Source organism: Ceratina calcarata, unplaced genomic scaffold (genome assembly GCF_001652005.2).
Source record: "Ceratina calcarata isolate Rehan_Ccalc_2016 unplaced genomic scaffold, ASM165200v1 scaffold151.2, whole genome shotgun sequence".
Classification (NCBI taxonomy): Eukaryota; Metazoa; Arthropoda; class Insecta; order Hymenoptera; family Apidae; genus Ceratina; species Ceratina calcarata.
Window position 1 is genome coordinate 178,076 of NW_017136308.1, and position 14,077 is coordinate 192,152.

At 39.4% G+C, this 14,077-nt stretch overlaps 1 protein-coding gene across 4 annotated transcripts in view; it reads left to right on the forward strand.

The window, feature by feature from the left end:
- Positions 1-13,616, forward strand: part of LOC108632112 (protein abrupt) — a 46,533-nt gene extending 32,917 nt beyond the window's left edge. Inside the window, exons 6-7 of one of the 4 annotated variants that reach the window (XM_018036445.2) lie at positions 12,820-12,938; positions 13,007-13,616. In XM_018036445.2, coding sequence (XP_017891934.1) covers positions 12,820-12,938; positions 13,007-13,081 — 194 coding nt within the window. In that variant the 3' untranslated portion in view covers positions 13,082-13,616. Of the gene's footprint in view, positions 1-977; positions 10,111-12,819 lie in introns of those variants that run through there. The other 3 variants (XM_018036444.1, XM_026819474.1, XM_018036439.2) reach the window with 3 other exon arrangements.
- Positions 13,617-14,077: the final 461 nt, after the last annotated feature.

Consider the following 14,077-nt stretch of genomic DNA (forward strand, 5'->3'; position numbering starts at 1 on the left):
GAGAAAATGGTTAAAAACTAAAACAATATTCGGGCGATGGCAAAAAGTATAAGAGATATATCGGCTTTAAGTTTGCGATGCTTCCGTAATCGTTATCACAAGGAACACGACGCAATAAGAACATTAATACGTATATTTACGACACACGCGTAGAGAAACATATGTATTATATTAAACAGACGCGTAAAATGCGCCGCGCCGTGTAAAACGCTGAAGGAACGATCGACCAGCGACACGACGTGCAGTCAGATTCGAACAACGCCTAGCCTTATTTTTCTACAGACTTCTGTTTTTTCGTCAGTATTCCGTAGCTGAAGAATATCTTCCCAGGCAAGCATTAAGTTCTATTCAACACACCCACGTACGATAGTTACTAGAGAATACGCTGCGAATAAATTACGAGAAAATATATAAATATAAATATATACTTGTATGAACGAGTTGTCGCTTGCGCGAGTGGTTGGAGATAGACACATGATCACACGATTCTCAGGACTATAATAACATAGTCTTTTGAGTACTTATCAGAGCCTTGTAATTATTTTTAACTTAAGGTCAACATTCTTCCTTGTTCACTTTTGCATATTATTTGATGAGAATCACATTTGCAAGCGCCAACTCGTTCCGCGAACAATGTATAGAGCATCATACGCACTATTTTAGCAGATACTAGCATACGTAAGATTCGACGTAAGACACACGAAATGAAGTATATACTATTTAAGTAATGCTTTGTACAATAAAAGGTATTCAAAGAATCTAACCTGGTTCGTCAATCCTTATTTCACTTGGATTCACATTTATCTTTGCCATCATTTTGTACAACGAGACAACATTTCTTTTCTTCCCTTCTGTTTTTAACATCTGATTTTTTTCTCCCCCAGGACTTTTTTTCACTAATCGTAACTTCTGAGACTGACGAATTTTGCACACCACGGGAAAGCATTCATCAGCCTTTTGTTTGTCTTATTTTTCAGTCGGCCGTCGCGGTCTGGACATGATGCGGGTCCGCGCTACGGATCCACGCCCCTGCCCGAAATGCGGCAAGATCTATCGATCTGCGCACACGTTACGCACCCACCTGGAAGACAAACACACGATCTGTCCGGGATATCGTTGCGTCCTATGCGGAACCGTGGCCAAGTCGAGGAACTCGTTGCACTCGCACATGTCCCGACAGCATCGCGGCATCAGCACCAAGGATCTGCCGGTGCTACCGATGCCAAGCCCATTTGACCCGGATCTAGCTTCGCGTCTGTTGGCGAAGGCGGGTGTCAAGGTGAGTCCCGCGGAATTGCGAGCTCGTGCCAGTCCTACGGGGCCCAGGCGGGGTGACATGAGACTAGAAATACCACGGGGTGGCGCGCCTTCTGAGGCGGGAAGCAGCGTGTGCGGCGGAGACGATCCGGAGGATCTCACTCTGCCATTGAGTCTCAGGTATGGATCACCGACGCCGAATAACAACACCGTGATCACCAAAGTCAGTGGTAGCAACAGCAGTAGCAGTACCAAGAACTCGACGGCGACCGCGATAGCGGCTAAATCTCTGGACACCATGCACGGTAGCCGTGAACCGAACACGGCACCTCTTCATCCGCCTGGACACTTACATCCTAGCCACCATAACGCAAGCGCGACTGGATCGGCGATCCTGGACACTTACCTGCAATTTATCGCCGAGAACTCTGGATTAGCAACGATGGGATTGAGTCCCGAGCAAGCCGCCGCCGTGGCGGCTGCTCACGCAGCTAAGATGGCTCACATGAGCGCGATGGATAAGTTGGGCAGTCGTGGCATTGAGGATTATCCTATGATCGGACGAGACGAAGGTCGAGGACCGGGCGTGGTGCATGAGGATCGTCAAGACTTGATGCAGGACAGGCACGGCGGACTGATGGAGGAGGCTGAGTCGTCCGGTGGCGAGGAAGACGACTTCAGCGAGAACGAGGAGCCGGAGATCGTTAAAGCGGAATAAACGAGTTGGCATCGCTAGCAAGAATCTGTGACCAGATTTGGTAACACGTGAACCGATTAGGAAGTGCTTCGAAGAGTCGCGTTTGGGTTCAATCAGGTCGAGTCCAGGCATCGGATCTTCGTTCAGCAGTCAAATAATCCATCCACTACCTCAAGTAGAGACTTACTCCTGTTTTCTTTCTGTTGAGAGATAGAATTTTTGTTCCCAAAGATCGAAGAAGAAGAAAGTTGATAAAACGAAGAACTCACGTATGGACACAGAGGCAGAGACCCGATTTCGATCGGTGAGCGAATTCCTCCTACGCTCGTGACACAAGTGAACCAAGTTTTTCGTTACTACGTCATCAGAACACACATGAACACACACGAACACACAGATGTACACATATATGCGCGTATACATACACATTTTTATCCCGTTCAAAATATTCCATCTGTCTACCTCAGTGAACACGATAAACGATAAGTGATAGGGCAGACCAAGACGAATCTCATTCACGAAAATCTTAAAAGGGAAAGGCGGAGCGAGATATGATCGGAACGTGAAGTAACCTACGGTTATTTACTACGATTTTAGTCGCGTTACAAGACATTATTGCGATCATGTGTCGTGCATGGCTGGAGCTAATTCGTTTTTAGAAAAATCGAGGCAAACGCGAGAGTATGTGAGCAACCCATGCCGACGCCGGGGCAACTGTTTTATTCTTTTTATTTTCGAAAAGTTTAAATGAGGGAAAAGATGAGAACGGTGACCGTCGCGAGGCACGCGACTCCCGGGAAGATATTATTATATTATTATTAATAATTATTATTATTATATATGAATGTTGAGGAAAAATATATATTGTCTAGATTTATAGAGAAGTTAGTATACCGCGTCACGTGCATGCGTATGTACACGGATACGCGTATGGCAGACGGAAAAAGAATGAGGAGGACGTATTAAAAGTAGAGTGGATACGTGTAGCGTTTAGAGCTAGCATCCCCTGTATTTTTTAGATGCGTGCACTTCGGAAATATACACTTACACGGCATTACGTACATAAAATACACGCTCGCACTGTACCATTTTATACGTACGCGGATCCGTAACGCGTTATGGGTATGATTGAAACGCGCGCGTGTTCCTGTCTCGCCAATGTAAGAATCGCGCTGCTAGAAGCGCGGTCATTATCATAATTGTTAGTTGTCTACTCGTTTTATCGTGGAGAAAGAGTGGAATATAAGTTTGGATAAAATTCGTTATGCTGATTAACGAACGGGAAATCGTTTATAGCATGAAACGATAATATGTATGAAACAAGATTGGCTTAACAAGTCTGAAGTAGAATTAGACGACGCAGTACGCAAACTGCTCGATTTAGAGAATCGTAAATATCGAAAATCTTCGTCGTTCCCTTCTTTTCTCAATTCACGTATGCCCCGTTGTAGATTTTATTTTTTATCAAATTATGAATCCATCCCAGGGCTTGCCATGACTTACTTAGTACTTAAGTTCTTTAACGATTTCAAAGTTTGTTTGTCTACCCCTCCTTGGGAACGACACGATATTTTACCTGTAGACGATACCTTTGTACACAATTAGTTGCTCGTGTATTTTTTCGTGTTCTTTGAAAGTTAACAAAAAGGAAAGTAAAGAAGTGTAAGGGGAATGATTATAGAGTCACAGTTTGGAACGAGAATCACGAGATTTTCTTCCTTGTCTTCTTCTTTCCCATCGCAGTACTTCCATATTCTTTTAGTTCCGACTTCCCATCAACTCTCTCAGTCGGTTTTATTTATGTATCAGTTAACTTTTCTCCTTATTTCACTTGCTCGACGACATTAAATGTTGTTGCAACATGAACGTTCTAAACGTGATTCTTGTTCTTCAAGTGATACGATTACGATAGAGAGAAGGGAGGCCCGGACTCCTAGCCCGCGATCAGACTCGGAAAAGTATAATATTGAAATGGTTCCTACTAATTGAATGCATACACGAGCTACTTTGATTTTATTGTATACCTTGAGGAGACATATTACGTATAAAAAATATATATATCTATATACACTTATTAGGTACGCCTAGGACTAGGAGAAAAGAGAAACTTACAATTAGCAATACGTAGTGGCGCAGCACGGTGTGTAAGAAACACTTCTACCGTCTCACGTTCTTTATTATAACGGTTATTATTTTGTCACCTTTAATATCTCTTTTGTTCTTGCGTGAAAGTAAAGAGTGACAGTGAGTAAATGAGAGAGTACCGATTATGGTAGATGACGAAACTCTTCGGATTTTAGCGCCTGTTTTCTTTTTGTCTAGGTTTAGTAGATTATACACAATACTCGGCATATGCTAACTAACCCATTCTTAGCCTGTAAGAGCATTTTATCGATGAGACACAGGGACTTTCTCGGTGACTTTGATCAGCCACTGATGAAAACGTAAATTTCTGTGTATCTCAAGCGCGACTATACGTCCAAGAAAGGAAAAAAGAAAAAAGAAAAAAAAGAGGAAAGAACAGAATTACGTAGTGTCGAGAAATCAAAATTGACGATTGACTGGTGGATCGAACGTGCGTGACGAGCGAATTTTTTGGTGTGCAACGTCGACTCGCCTCTTCCACGTACGAATTCCCTATTTGTTAGTAAGCTCAGACTATCTAACAAAAAGTATACTCTTCATACAAGACAATAATTACACGAGCACGTTGGCGAGTTTAATCAGAATAATTTGGATTGACGGGGTGGTCCAGAGGGGACGAGCTCGACGTTGTGGTTCACGAATTTTTAAAACTTTATATTGTATATACGTATTATATACGATATAGTTTGTATACGATTGAAACATTTGTATACGAATCACGCGATGTGGCCATCCAAAATCCAAACGAGGGAATCAGATCGGCTCTCGTTCGACGTCTTTCCTATCAGTTAGTCCACGGAGCGTGTTGTTTTAACTTAACACTTGTTATGGACATAGAAATTTTTAATTGCTCGTTTCAGCCCGATAGCTCCACGAATCGTCGCGCCGCGAAATTACTGGGAAGCTTAGTAGACAACGCGTTTTAGACCGAGAGAGACGTGTACGTCAGTACAAGATACAATACGGGAATGATCAATCGAGACGCGAAATCAGGTCTAAACGGTACAAAGAAACCACTTCTTGCCTTGAATAAGCTCTCTAGAAATATTATGGATCCGGGCACGGGAGTGCCAAGAGATAAGGGTAAGAAAAAAGAAACGGAATGAGAAAGAGACAAAAGAATTCTTCGCAGAGTACAAATTTATCCGCGGTATTTACCGAGGAGGAGAATCTTTAAAAAACAAGAGAGAAAGAAAATTAAAAGTGAAAAAAATAGACACCGAATGGAAGTTGGAAGCTAAGAGGTTTTCTGGGTATTCTTAAACACGTTTGTAGTAACCACCTATTCGAAACGAGGACGAAAGTAGGGAAATGGAAGGAACATCGAGTTGATCGTTTTCTTTGTGCCATTGTGAATACTTAATCGAACATGACGCGATTCGAGACTTCTTTTTCTTCTATCTTTTTACATTCGTTCATTGTTTCATATTCTTTTTTTCGTCGCCGATAAAAGAAGAAAAGAGTATACGAAGTGCTCCAGTGCTTCAGTTCATCCCCCACGCGTACATAGTTGATGTGAAACACAGTGATCTCGTCAATAGACTTTCTTCTTCGTGTTTTCTTTATTTTTTTTCGTCGATTTGCGTTTTTCTTTTCCTTTTTTTAAACCACGCCGACAGTTTCACTAACCGTCGCGCGATGTACGTAATATACGGATGCGTATACAAGCACACATATACATATACACGGTATACATGTACAGAATCGTTGAGAACGCGAGACACTTATATGTATACATACATGCGCATGTTGTAAGCAAACCTAATAGTGAAAAGTGTGTTGGCCGGGTGCGCTCGTACGCCATTCAGAGTGACAGATTCACGCCCCACCCTGCAGATAATAGTTTTCTACGACAGTATTTATATATAGCTAAATATATGTATACAGACAGAATTATTATATATTGTATGTATATACGAAATGTACATATACATATTAAATATTTTTACACGAACGTTCCGCTTACGAGAGCACCCCGTCACTCAACCAGTCGGGTACACGTGTTAAATAGTCTGTTTTTTTTTAACATAGCTCGCAATAGTCACTTGGGATATAGAATACCACCAATTACAGTATTGCAATAATAGTTAGAAGCATAATCGTGTGCACCGTGTAAAAGCTCCCACGCCATCAAAAGCATCCAAACAATCGATCACACTTCTATCGATTACGCCGCGTGTGTGTGTACAATTGAAATATATAATTCTTGAAGATATCAAAGGATATAATTTCGAAATCGATAAACGATGAAGACATTATTTTCTTGGATTAGATATTCTCTCTGTACGATAATTGGACTAAGAGAAACGGTGAGAGAAGCTGGCTAACGCATGATGGAACGTACTATTAACGAAGTCAACAACGTTAGAGGCGTTATTCTCTCGGTACATCGACAATAATAAACGACGAGCATATCCGCGCTCGTAAAAACCAAATCGTATGCTCGCCTTCGCGTAGTTTTACGGTGATTGTAAAGGTGGATTAACGACGCCGTAAACGCGGCTAAGCCTTTCATGAATTGTCTGCCAGAAGCTACGCTTATCATCTTTGGAGAGAACGAGTATAATCGCTCCTGCCAATGAAACGAAATTCTCTTCTTGTCCAAGTACAGGAAAGTATAAGAAGCTGACATTTCGCAGCTGAAAAAATAATTCATAGTTGTATTCGAAAAGACTGCCAGTGATCGTTGCATTTGATAATCATGGAAATTGCACAGTACTCGTTTGTTCATTTTTGTTCAAATATCATCAGATGATAGCAATTGAAATTGACAAGTTTATTCGATCATGCGTTATCCTCCAGCATCAGGATCCCGAATTATCTCGTCTTTTTATTTTTGCGCGGTAGGGAGCGATCTGCCATCTCGGGAACCGGGCACGATTAGATAATGCATTGTTGTAAATGTAATAACAAACTCAGGAAATCTGAAGCAGCCAGGCCGTGATACTATACTTATAGAAACTATTACTACTGCTACTATATTACTTACTTACTACTACTACTACAGATGTAATTCTTGCGTTGAAACAGACGCTCGGATGATTCCGCGAGCCAAGCGCCTATTCTGTTTTGTTTCGTTTGTTTGTTTTTTCTTGTTTGTTACGAGATTTTACATTGGCAAGTGGCAACATGGCGTGTGCACACAGAATCTTGTAAGTCGGCGTGTACTCGATGAAATCTAATTGTAGCTGTTTCAGAAACATACCGGAGATGACTAATGCAAGTCATTAGTGTATCTAGCATCGTCACAAGTAATAGCCGACAGCTCAATTCCGTCTCACGAGTCATGCGTTGATGCAGGGATATAAAACCGAGAGGGGAAGAGAAACGATTGTGAAAATCATCAGCTACCTCCAACTTTAACGTTAATTAAATATCAGTCTTCTTCTCGCGCTGTATACTCACACTCATTACTCAAAGCATTACTTTTACGATGTTCGGGAAGCGAGTCAGTTGTTTTCTGAATGGGAACCGTACATTTTCCGTGTAGGACGGATATGTATTTATTATTATATAATTATGTATACACAACGTTTACACATAGTCAGAAGCGCGAGATAATATAGCTTCCACGGATTATATAGGTTTAAGGATTTGCCTCCTTGCGCGGAACAGTCAAGCCGGCGTGATAAAATACAATAAGAAAGAATGTAGAGAAGGAATAGTCGAAGAAGTCTTGCTTAGAGAGTCAAACGTCGCGTTTTAAAGTAAAAATGAAATACACCGCCCAAATTAATTAGAGATATTATTTTTATTGTACGTTCGTCTCGGTTGAAAATGTCAGGTATGCTAGACATAGGAATTTCGACAATCGCAAAAAACATGTTTCAATGGCCGCAAGTATTTATTCCTACAATTATTTTGAGCGGTGTAGAAGTAATAATTAAAATTGGCGAGTGACGAACCACAATGGAGCTACCTCAGTTTTACGATAGACTTAATATAACGCGGATGGGGCAGACATCGATATGCACTCGAGCTGCTACGTTTTCTCGCTGAAAGTGGACAACCTTATTCACTGCCAAGCGCGCACGACCCGACTGTTCTGCGAGCGACAGTGCTGAATTCCAAAATCACAATGCAATACGTTGTACTTACAGTCGTTTTTACGCGTTGACTCGTCAATACTTATTATACCGGTTAGTGATTTTATTGCTACATCGAGAGAAAAAGAGGGAGAGAGTGAGAATGAATGAAGGAGCGAGCGAGCAAATGAATAATACTTATAGGAGAAACAGAAAATAAAATGATCAATTTCTCGCGTAAATGTGTTTAATGCGTGACACGGGATATATATCGTAACGTAGAAATTTAAAAAAAGTATGACAGGCGAAGAAAGTATGCATGCCACGAAAGAGAGAATGCGAATAAAGAAGTTACGTTCGGATGGCCTCCTATTATACGCATATAATAATTATATTATTAGAAAGTGAGAAAAAAATATAAAATATACCTATCTACGTGATATTTTACAGAGAACATAATCAGGGACGCGTCGTAACCATAGACATATAATTATTATATTATATATTACATAATAGAGTCTTTCTAGTGATAGAGAAACCCATCAATCTCCTAACTTATTTTGTAAACTCATCGGATTGGGTTCGAGAAAGAGGAACGGTCGCGTAGCGAAACCAATCAGCGTGCAATTCTCGACGTACGGCGTGACCGAAATAATATTTTTCAAGATACTAAGAAGGAATGCTTCGTCGACGTCGGTCCTACACCATCGTCTCTAAAAATTGTCACGATCCTGCTGGAGGAAATTTGATAAGAGAAAAACGTTTCAGTTATGAAACGAATGTTTTTAATTCCATTATTCGTTGAAATAGGCCATACGAGGCACTGTCGTATAATGTGCTCGATTACTTTTACTTAAATAAATTTTGTGCAAACTTTTTAAGAATATACATTTTGTCATAGTTTCCTCCTTAATGGATAAATCACAGTTTCTTTAAACGTTGCATAATTTTGGGTCAAGGGAGCCTGTGAAACGGGGGTCATTTGTCCTGCGAAATGTATTACCGATTTGCTTATTATATCTCATTTCCGTATCGCTACGTATGAATCAACGTATTTTGCATATTGTTCAAAGCAGGTAAACAAGAATATTACGAGGAATAGAAGAATGAGAGAAGACAGAAAGAAAACTTGTAAATTATCAGAAGAAAGAGTTTGAGCGCCGTGAAGAGAAATAATACGAGAAAAGGGGAGTAAAGAATGAGTAGGGAAGATTAATTATAAGAAACAGAAATCATTGATCATCGGCCCCGTCGAGACGCAACGTCATCTCGTCTTTTACTTTGCGGTTAACTATCATTAAGGTGCTTCGATATTGTTATGTTACGTTTTTTATTACCGTCATTTAATACTAATGTTATTATTATTATTATAATTTCACTATTATTATTATTAGCTTCTCTAGATTGCGTTTAAGAAGAATGTATGTACATCTGTCTCTTGGTAGAGAACTGAGAAAATGAGAGAGATTTGCAGAAATGAATCGATGTTATTTCGTGGGCATTGAAATGAAAAGCTATATAAAGAATCCTTGACGCTTGAATTTATTTTATTCTCTGGTTTATTTTTCTTTCGATCGTTACTTTATTCCAACTCGATTTTTTGCCCACGTTTCTCGCCATCGAGACAGAAGCAGTTTTACTGTACGTGAACGAGCCAGTATGTCAGATACATCCTATTTTTCCATCCATCCTTTTTGGAATCCGGAATCCTATCTTTCTCGTTTCGTTGCCTCTTTTCATATTTGTAAATATCACCTAGTCTATTTATCTATTATTAACCGGTTTTCCCATTTACGAATTTTTCTCTCTACGTTTATGACCTCTTTTGTAATCTCTTTTGTACTTCTGTTCTGTCTTCCCTCTTCTCCTCGCACGTATTACGTTGTAACTTTATGTTCTTTACGTTTTTTTTTTTTTTTGCCATTCTTAGCATGTAAGCCATCCAACTTGCCAATACGATTACAATAAATATGTTTAGAAAGGAGAGAAACTGTGCTACCGTTCAGTTCATGCCCATTCGTTTCAGTTTCTTCAGTTCTCGTTCGATTCCAGCGTAAGGATCACAACGATTATTTAATTTCGATTCACGGTAAGTCAGAACCATACGGCTGTACCTTGCCAAAATAATATTAAACACTTTTATTAAAAAATTACCTGTAGTCATAGCAATTTTGAAACAAGCATTAAATGTTCCAAATTTATTTATATTGTTTTTATGTTTCGCGCTTAATTTCCGCATTCTCTTTTTCTATAAAATTTAACATTACGCCGTACGTCGAGTTACACCATCGCTATAAAAGATTAGGATTTACCGAACCAGAGTTGAAATTTCCAAGGAAGTACAAAATTCTTCATGTAAATATGGATACATATGTACATAGGCATGAAAAAGAGAACTGCACAACCTTTTTTCTAGGACACAAGTATTGTATTAAAGGAAACTCAAAAGGATACACATTTCATGTTCTAATAATTTAGGCGATCGAGACATTTTATCAGCGTTTATTACATATTTATCGGCCCTGTCTGTGTCCAGGAATAATGGATCGGACAGGAAATTGCCTCTAAATAGAACGCGAGCGTGAAACCGCGTTCAAACAGGAAACTGTGGCAAGAACACTTATGCTAAACTTACGTTATCTAGACGGATTGTTCGCATAGTTAATTGCACCTGAGTTGTGCGTATCTAATTAAAAATCGCGAAGGTTAATAACGACCTCGAAGGTTTCGATAGCTGATCGTAAAGTCAAGATAAATGTTCAGTTTAAATACAAATTAAACTTTACTTTTTATTTGTCGTATACATTATATTTCATGGTTTTGTTGATAAAGAAAAATTGCAAACATTTATAATTTATTTCCATCGTTTTTCGGATGTCAAACGCGATTCATGCGCAATCGATCGAAAGTGACAACGCTCGCCCGTAGGAAAGTGCCCGCGTTTTAAAGCGTCGCTCGTTGAACGTGTACCGGAGCGAATTTACGGTTCGAGACGCGTACCATTCGATGAGAGAAAAGGTCCACTTTAACGTGGATGCGCGCGACGTTCCCCATCGATTCGACGTCGCGTATTTCACGCGGACCGAGTTTTCTCTTCTCGTAGAAACGAATCCATCCTGAATTGCGAGCGCGTACAGTTGCGACGAGGAAAACACTATAAGCGGCCAATTCTTTCCCTGGCCACGCCGGTGTTCTCGTACACGCTTCGTTAATCTAACGAGCCGTTTCTGTAACGAAGCATCGCGTCGCGACGTGCATTTTTATCGACGTGCGACATCAATCCGTATGAGGTGGAAGTCTTTTATTTAATAAATAGTCACAGAGCTCCGTCTCACGATCGTTCCAGAGGAGTGCTCGGTGCCTTCTTCCGCCTGGTTCTGTGTGAATTGCGCTAACAATAATTCGTCCTGTATTCGAGGTCATAATACATTTCTTTTTAAATATTCTTATTAATAAGCAACAGATTTCTATGCAAAATGTAAAAAAATAGATGAAAAAATTGTTCGTATCATTACAGAATGCTTATATTATACATAGGAGAGAATTGAGATACTTTTAGACGAGAAAATTATTTTTAAGGAAAAGTCTGATTCATCAGGCGATAACAGTTCCTACCCTGCTCGCAACAAGTTTAATATAAGGCACTACGTATGTATGAAAAATTGAGCTCTATAATTAACTGGAGTGTGAACTTCTGTAAGAAGAAGTAGTGGTCGGGAATGTCTGACTGAGAGGAAATGCTATGCGGTGAATGCGTCCTTCTTCCTACTATCCCTCTCTTACTAAGTACGGTACTGTAGCAAATTTGCGTGTAGTGGGGGTGTATACTGTATATTGAGCTCTATGCTGTATTTTAAATTGTATGTCGATCTTTCAATAATTTAATGTATGTCGGCTAAATTCTAATTAACAAATGGATAAAAGCGAATTTTTGCACATTCATTTCATGATCCTTGACCAATCCTGTCAATCCTGGGTAGCTACATAAAGCCAGTGGTCATCCCCTTTAAAATCATCCTAATAATTATTTACGGTTGTCCATAAATCGAGGAAGAGCGAATATACAGATTGGAACCGGAAGAAATTTCGATAGAATGATCTTGCAATTTCGGTTAACTGCATTTTACAATTAAGCCTGGAGAGCTCGGCGCTCGCGATCCGACGATTCTTTGACCGCCGAGTGCATCACATCGACTACTCGATATTGTATATATTTTGGTTGTCGTTTCGCTTGAATGAATTTGATGGTTTTTTCGGTGATCTCGTTTGTATTAGCTGAAAGCCTGCATTCGTACGTGCTCTATCATTTAATTCGGATTCTCGTTATGATTGTGGTTTCGATGTCGACTTTAATTTTGATCACTATTCTGGCTCAGATTTTCATTCAGATTTTGATTACGATTGTAGTTTCGATTTCGATTTTAATTCTGATCCTGATTCGGATTCGGATTTTAATTCAGGCTCTGATTAGCATTGTGGTTTCAATTGTGACTTTAATTCTGATCGTGATTCTGGTACGGATTTTAATTCGGATTCTGATCAAGATTGTGGTTTAGATTTCTGATTCTAATTCGGATTTTGATTATGATTTCGATTTTGATTATGATTTTGATTTTAATTCTGATTGTGATTTCAATTCTGATTCTAATTTCTATTTTAGTTCACTTGCAGTTAGCATCTACTCTTTGTTTTCAGTTTTCCATTTGACCATTACTTGGACCAATAGTTTATCAAGAAATAGACGAAAGGAAGGAAGGAAGACATCGACGCATAGTTTCAAGAAATGGAAGAAAACTCGATACATAATTAATTCGGTAAATATCTCTTCTACATCGACAATTGGTCTCCTATCGCATTTTATGTCTACTATTTCCTTTCATAGTTCTGGTCCACTGTTGCCCGGAACGGTGGTTCATCAAGGACTAAAAGGAGAAGGAAGGAGGATCTCGACAGATAATTACAATAAATGGAAGAGAGGAGAGAGAATGTCGAAGAGAGAATGTTGCATTAATTTGCTCGTATCCAGGACGTGAGACAGATTGGCGGTGGTCAGAACACTCTCGCGCAGGGGCATGATCATCCTTGTGCAAGGCCCTGCTCGATTCGAACTCTGGCTACCCAAGTGAAATTTGACATTTTGCACTTTCCTTCCTTTTTGTCGCAATTTTGTAATGAGAATTAGAGTCAGACACTTGCTCGTAAAAATCTCCTCCAATATTCGCTCCGTATAATAGAGTGGTAATTGATATGAGAAGGGAGCAGTGGGGATTGTCCACTGCTCGGGTTTCGAATGTAGTCACCTCCACGCGGTGAGATCTGGGTTGGTATCGTTTTCACTCTTATCTTTGGAAACGGTACCAAGCGAAGAACTACAATCTAGTTTGAGAATCTTTTTATTTGTATGTGAAAGTGTATTTTATTAATTTAATATATGTGCTAATAAATGTTGAGATAAGGAAAATATCTGATTTAATTTTGATTAATAAATGAATGGAAACAAATCTTGGAATTTTTATTTCACCTTCTTTCCTTCATCCTTCATCAAATGACTAAACTTAAGAATGGCTACTTAAAAACTGTTCGAGCCGAGTTTATGAGACTTGAGTTGAACTTTTTAAGCGGTATCAAGCGAAAAACTACAATCCGCTTAGAATATCTCTATCTTCTTAGATTGATCCTTCTTGAACATCTCTCAAGTTTCGTACAATAGAAATGAAGTTAATACAAATTCTATTTATTAAACTCGTGAAGACATCTTAATGAAACTTGAAAGACACTTACGTAAATATTTTCTGAACACGTCTTCAAAGTTTCGTCAAAATCACGATGAGATACAATCAGATGTAACATTTTTACGAGACTGTAATCGCTACTTGCTTTTATGCTATCATAAATTCAGAAAATAAATTCGTCAACTAAAAATTTTTTAAATAATGTTCGATAAAATGAAAAT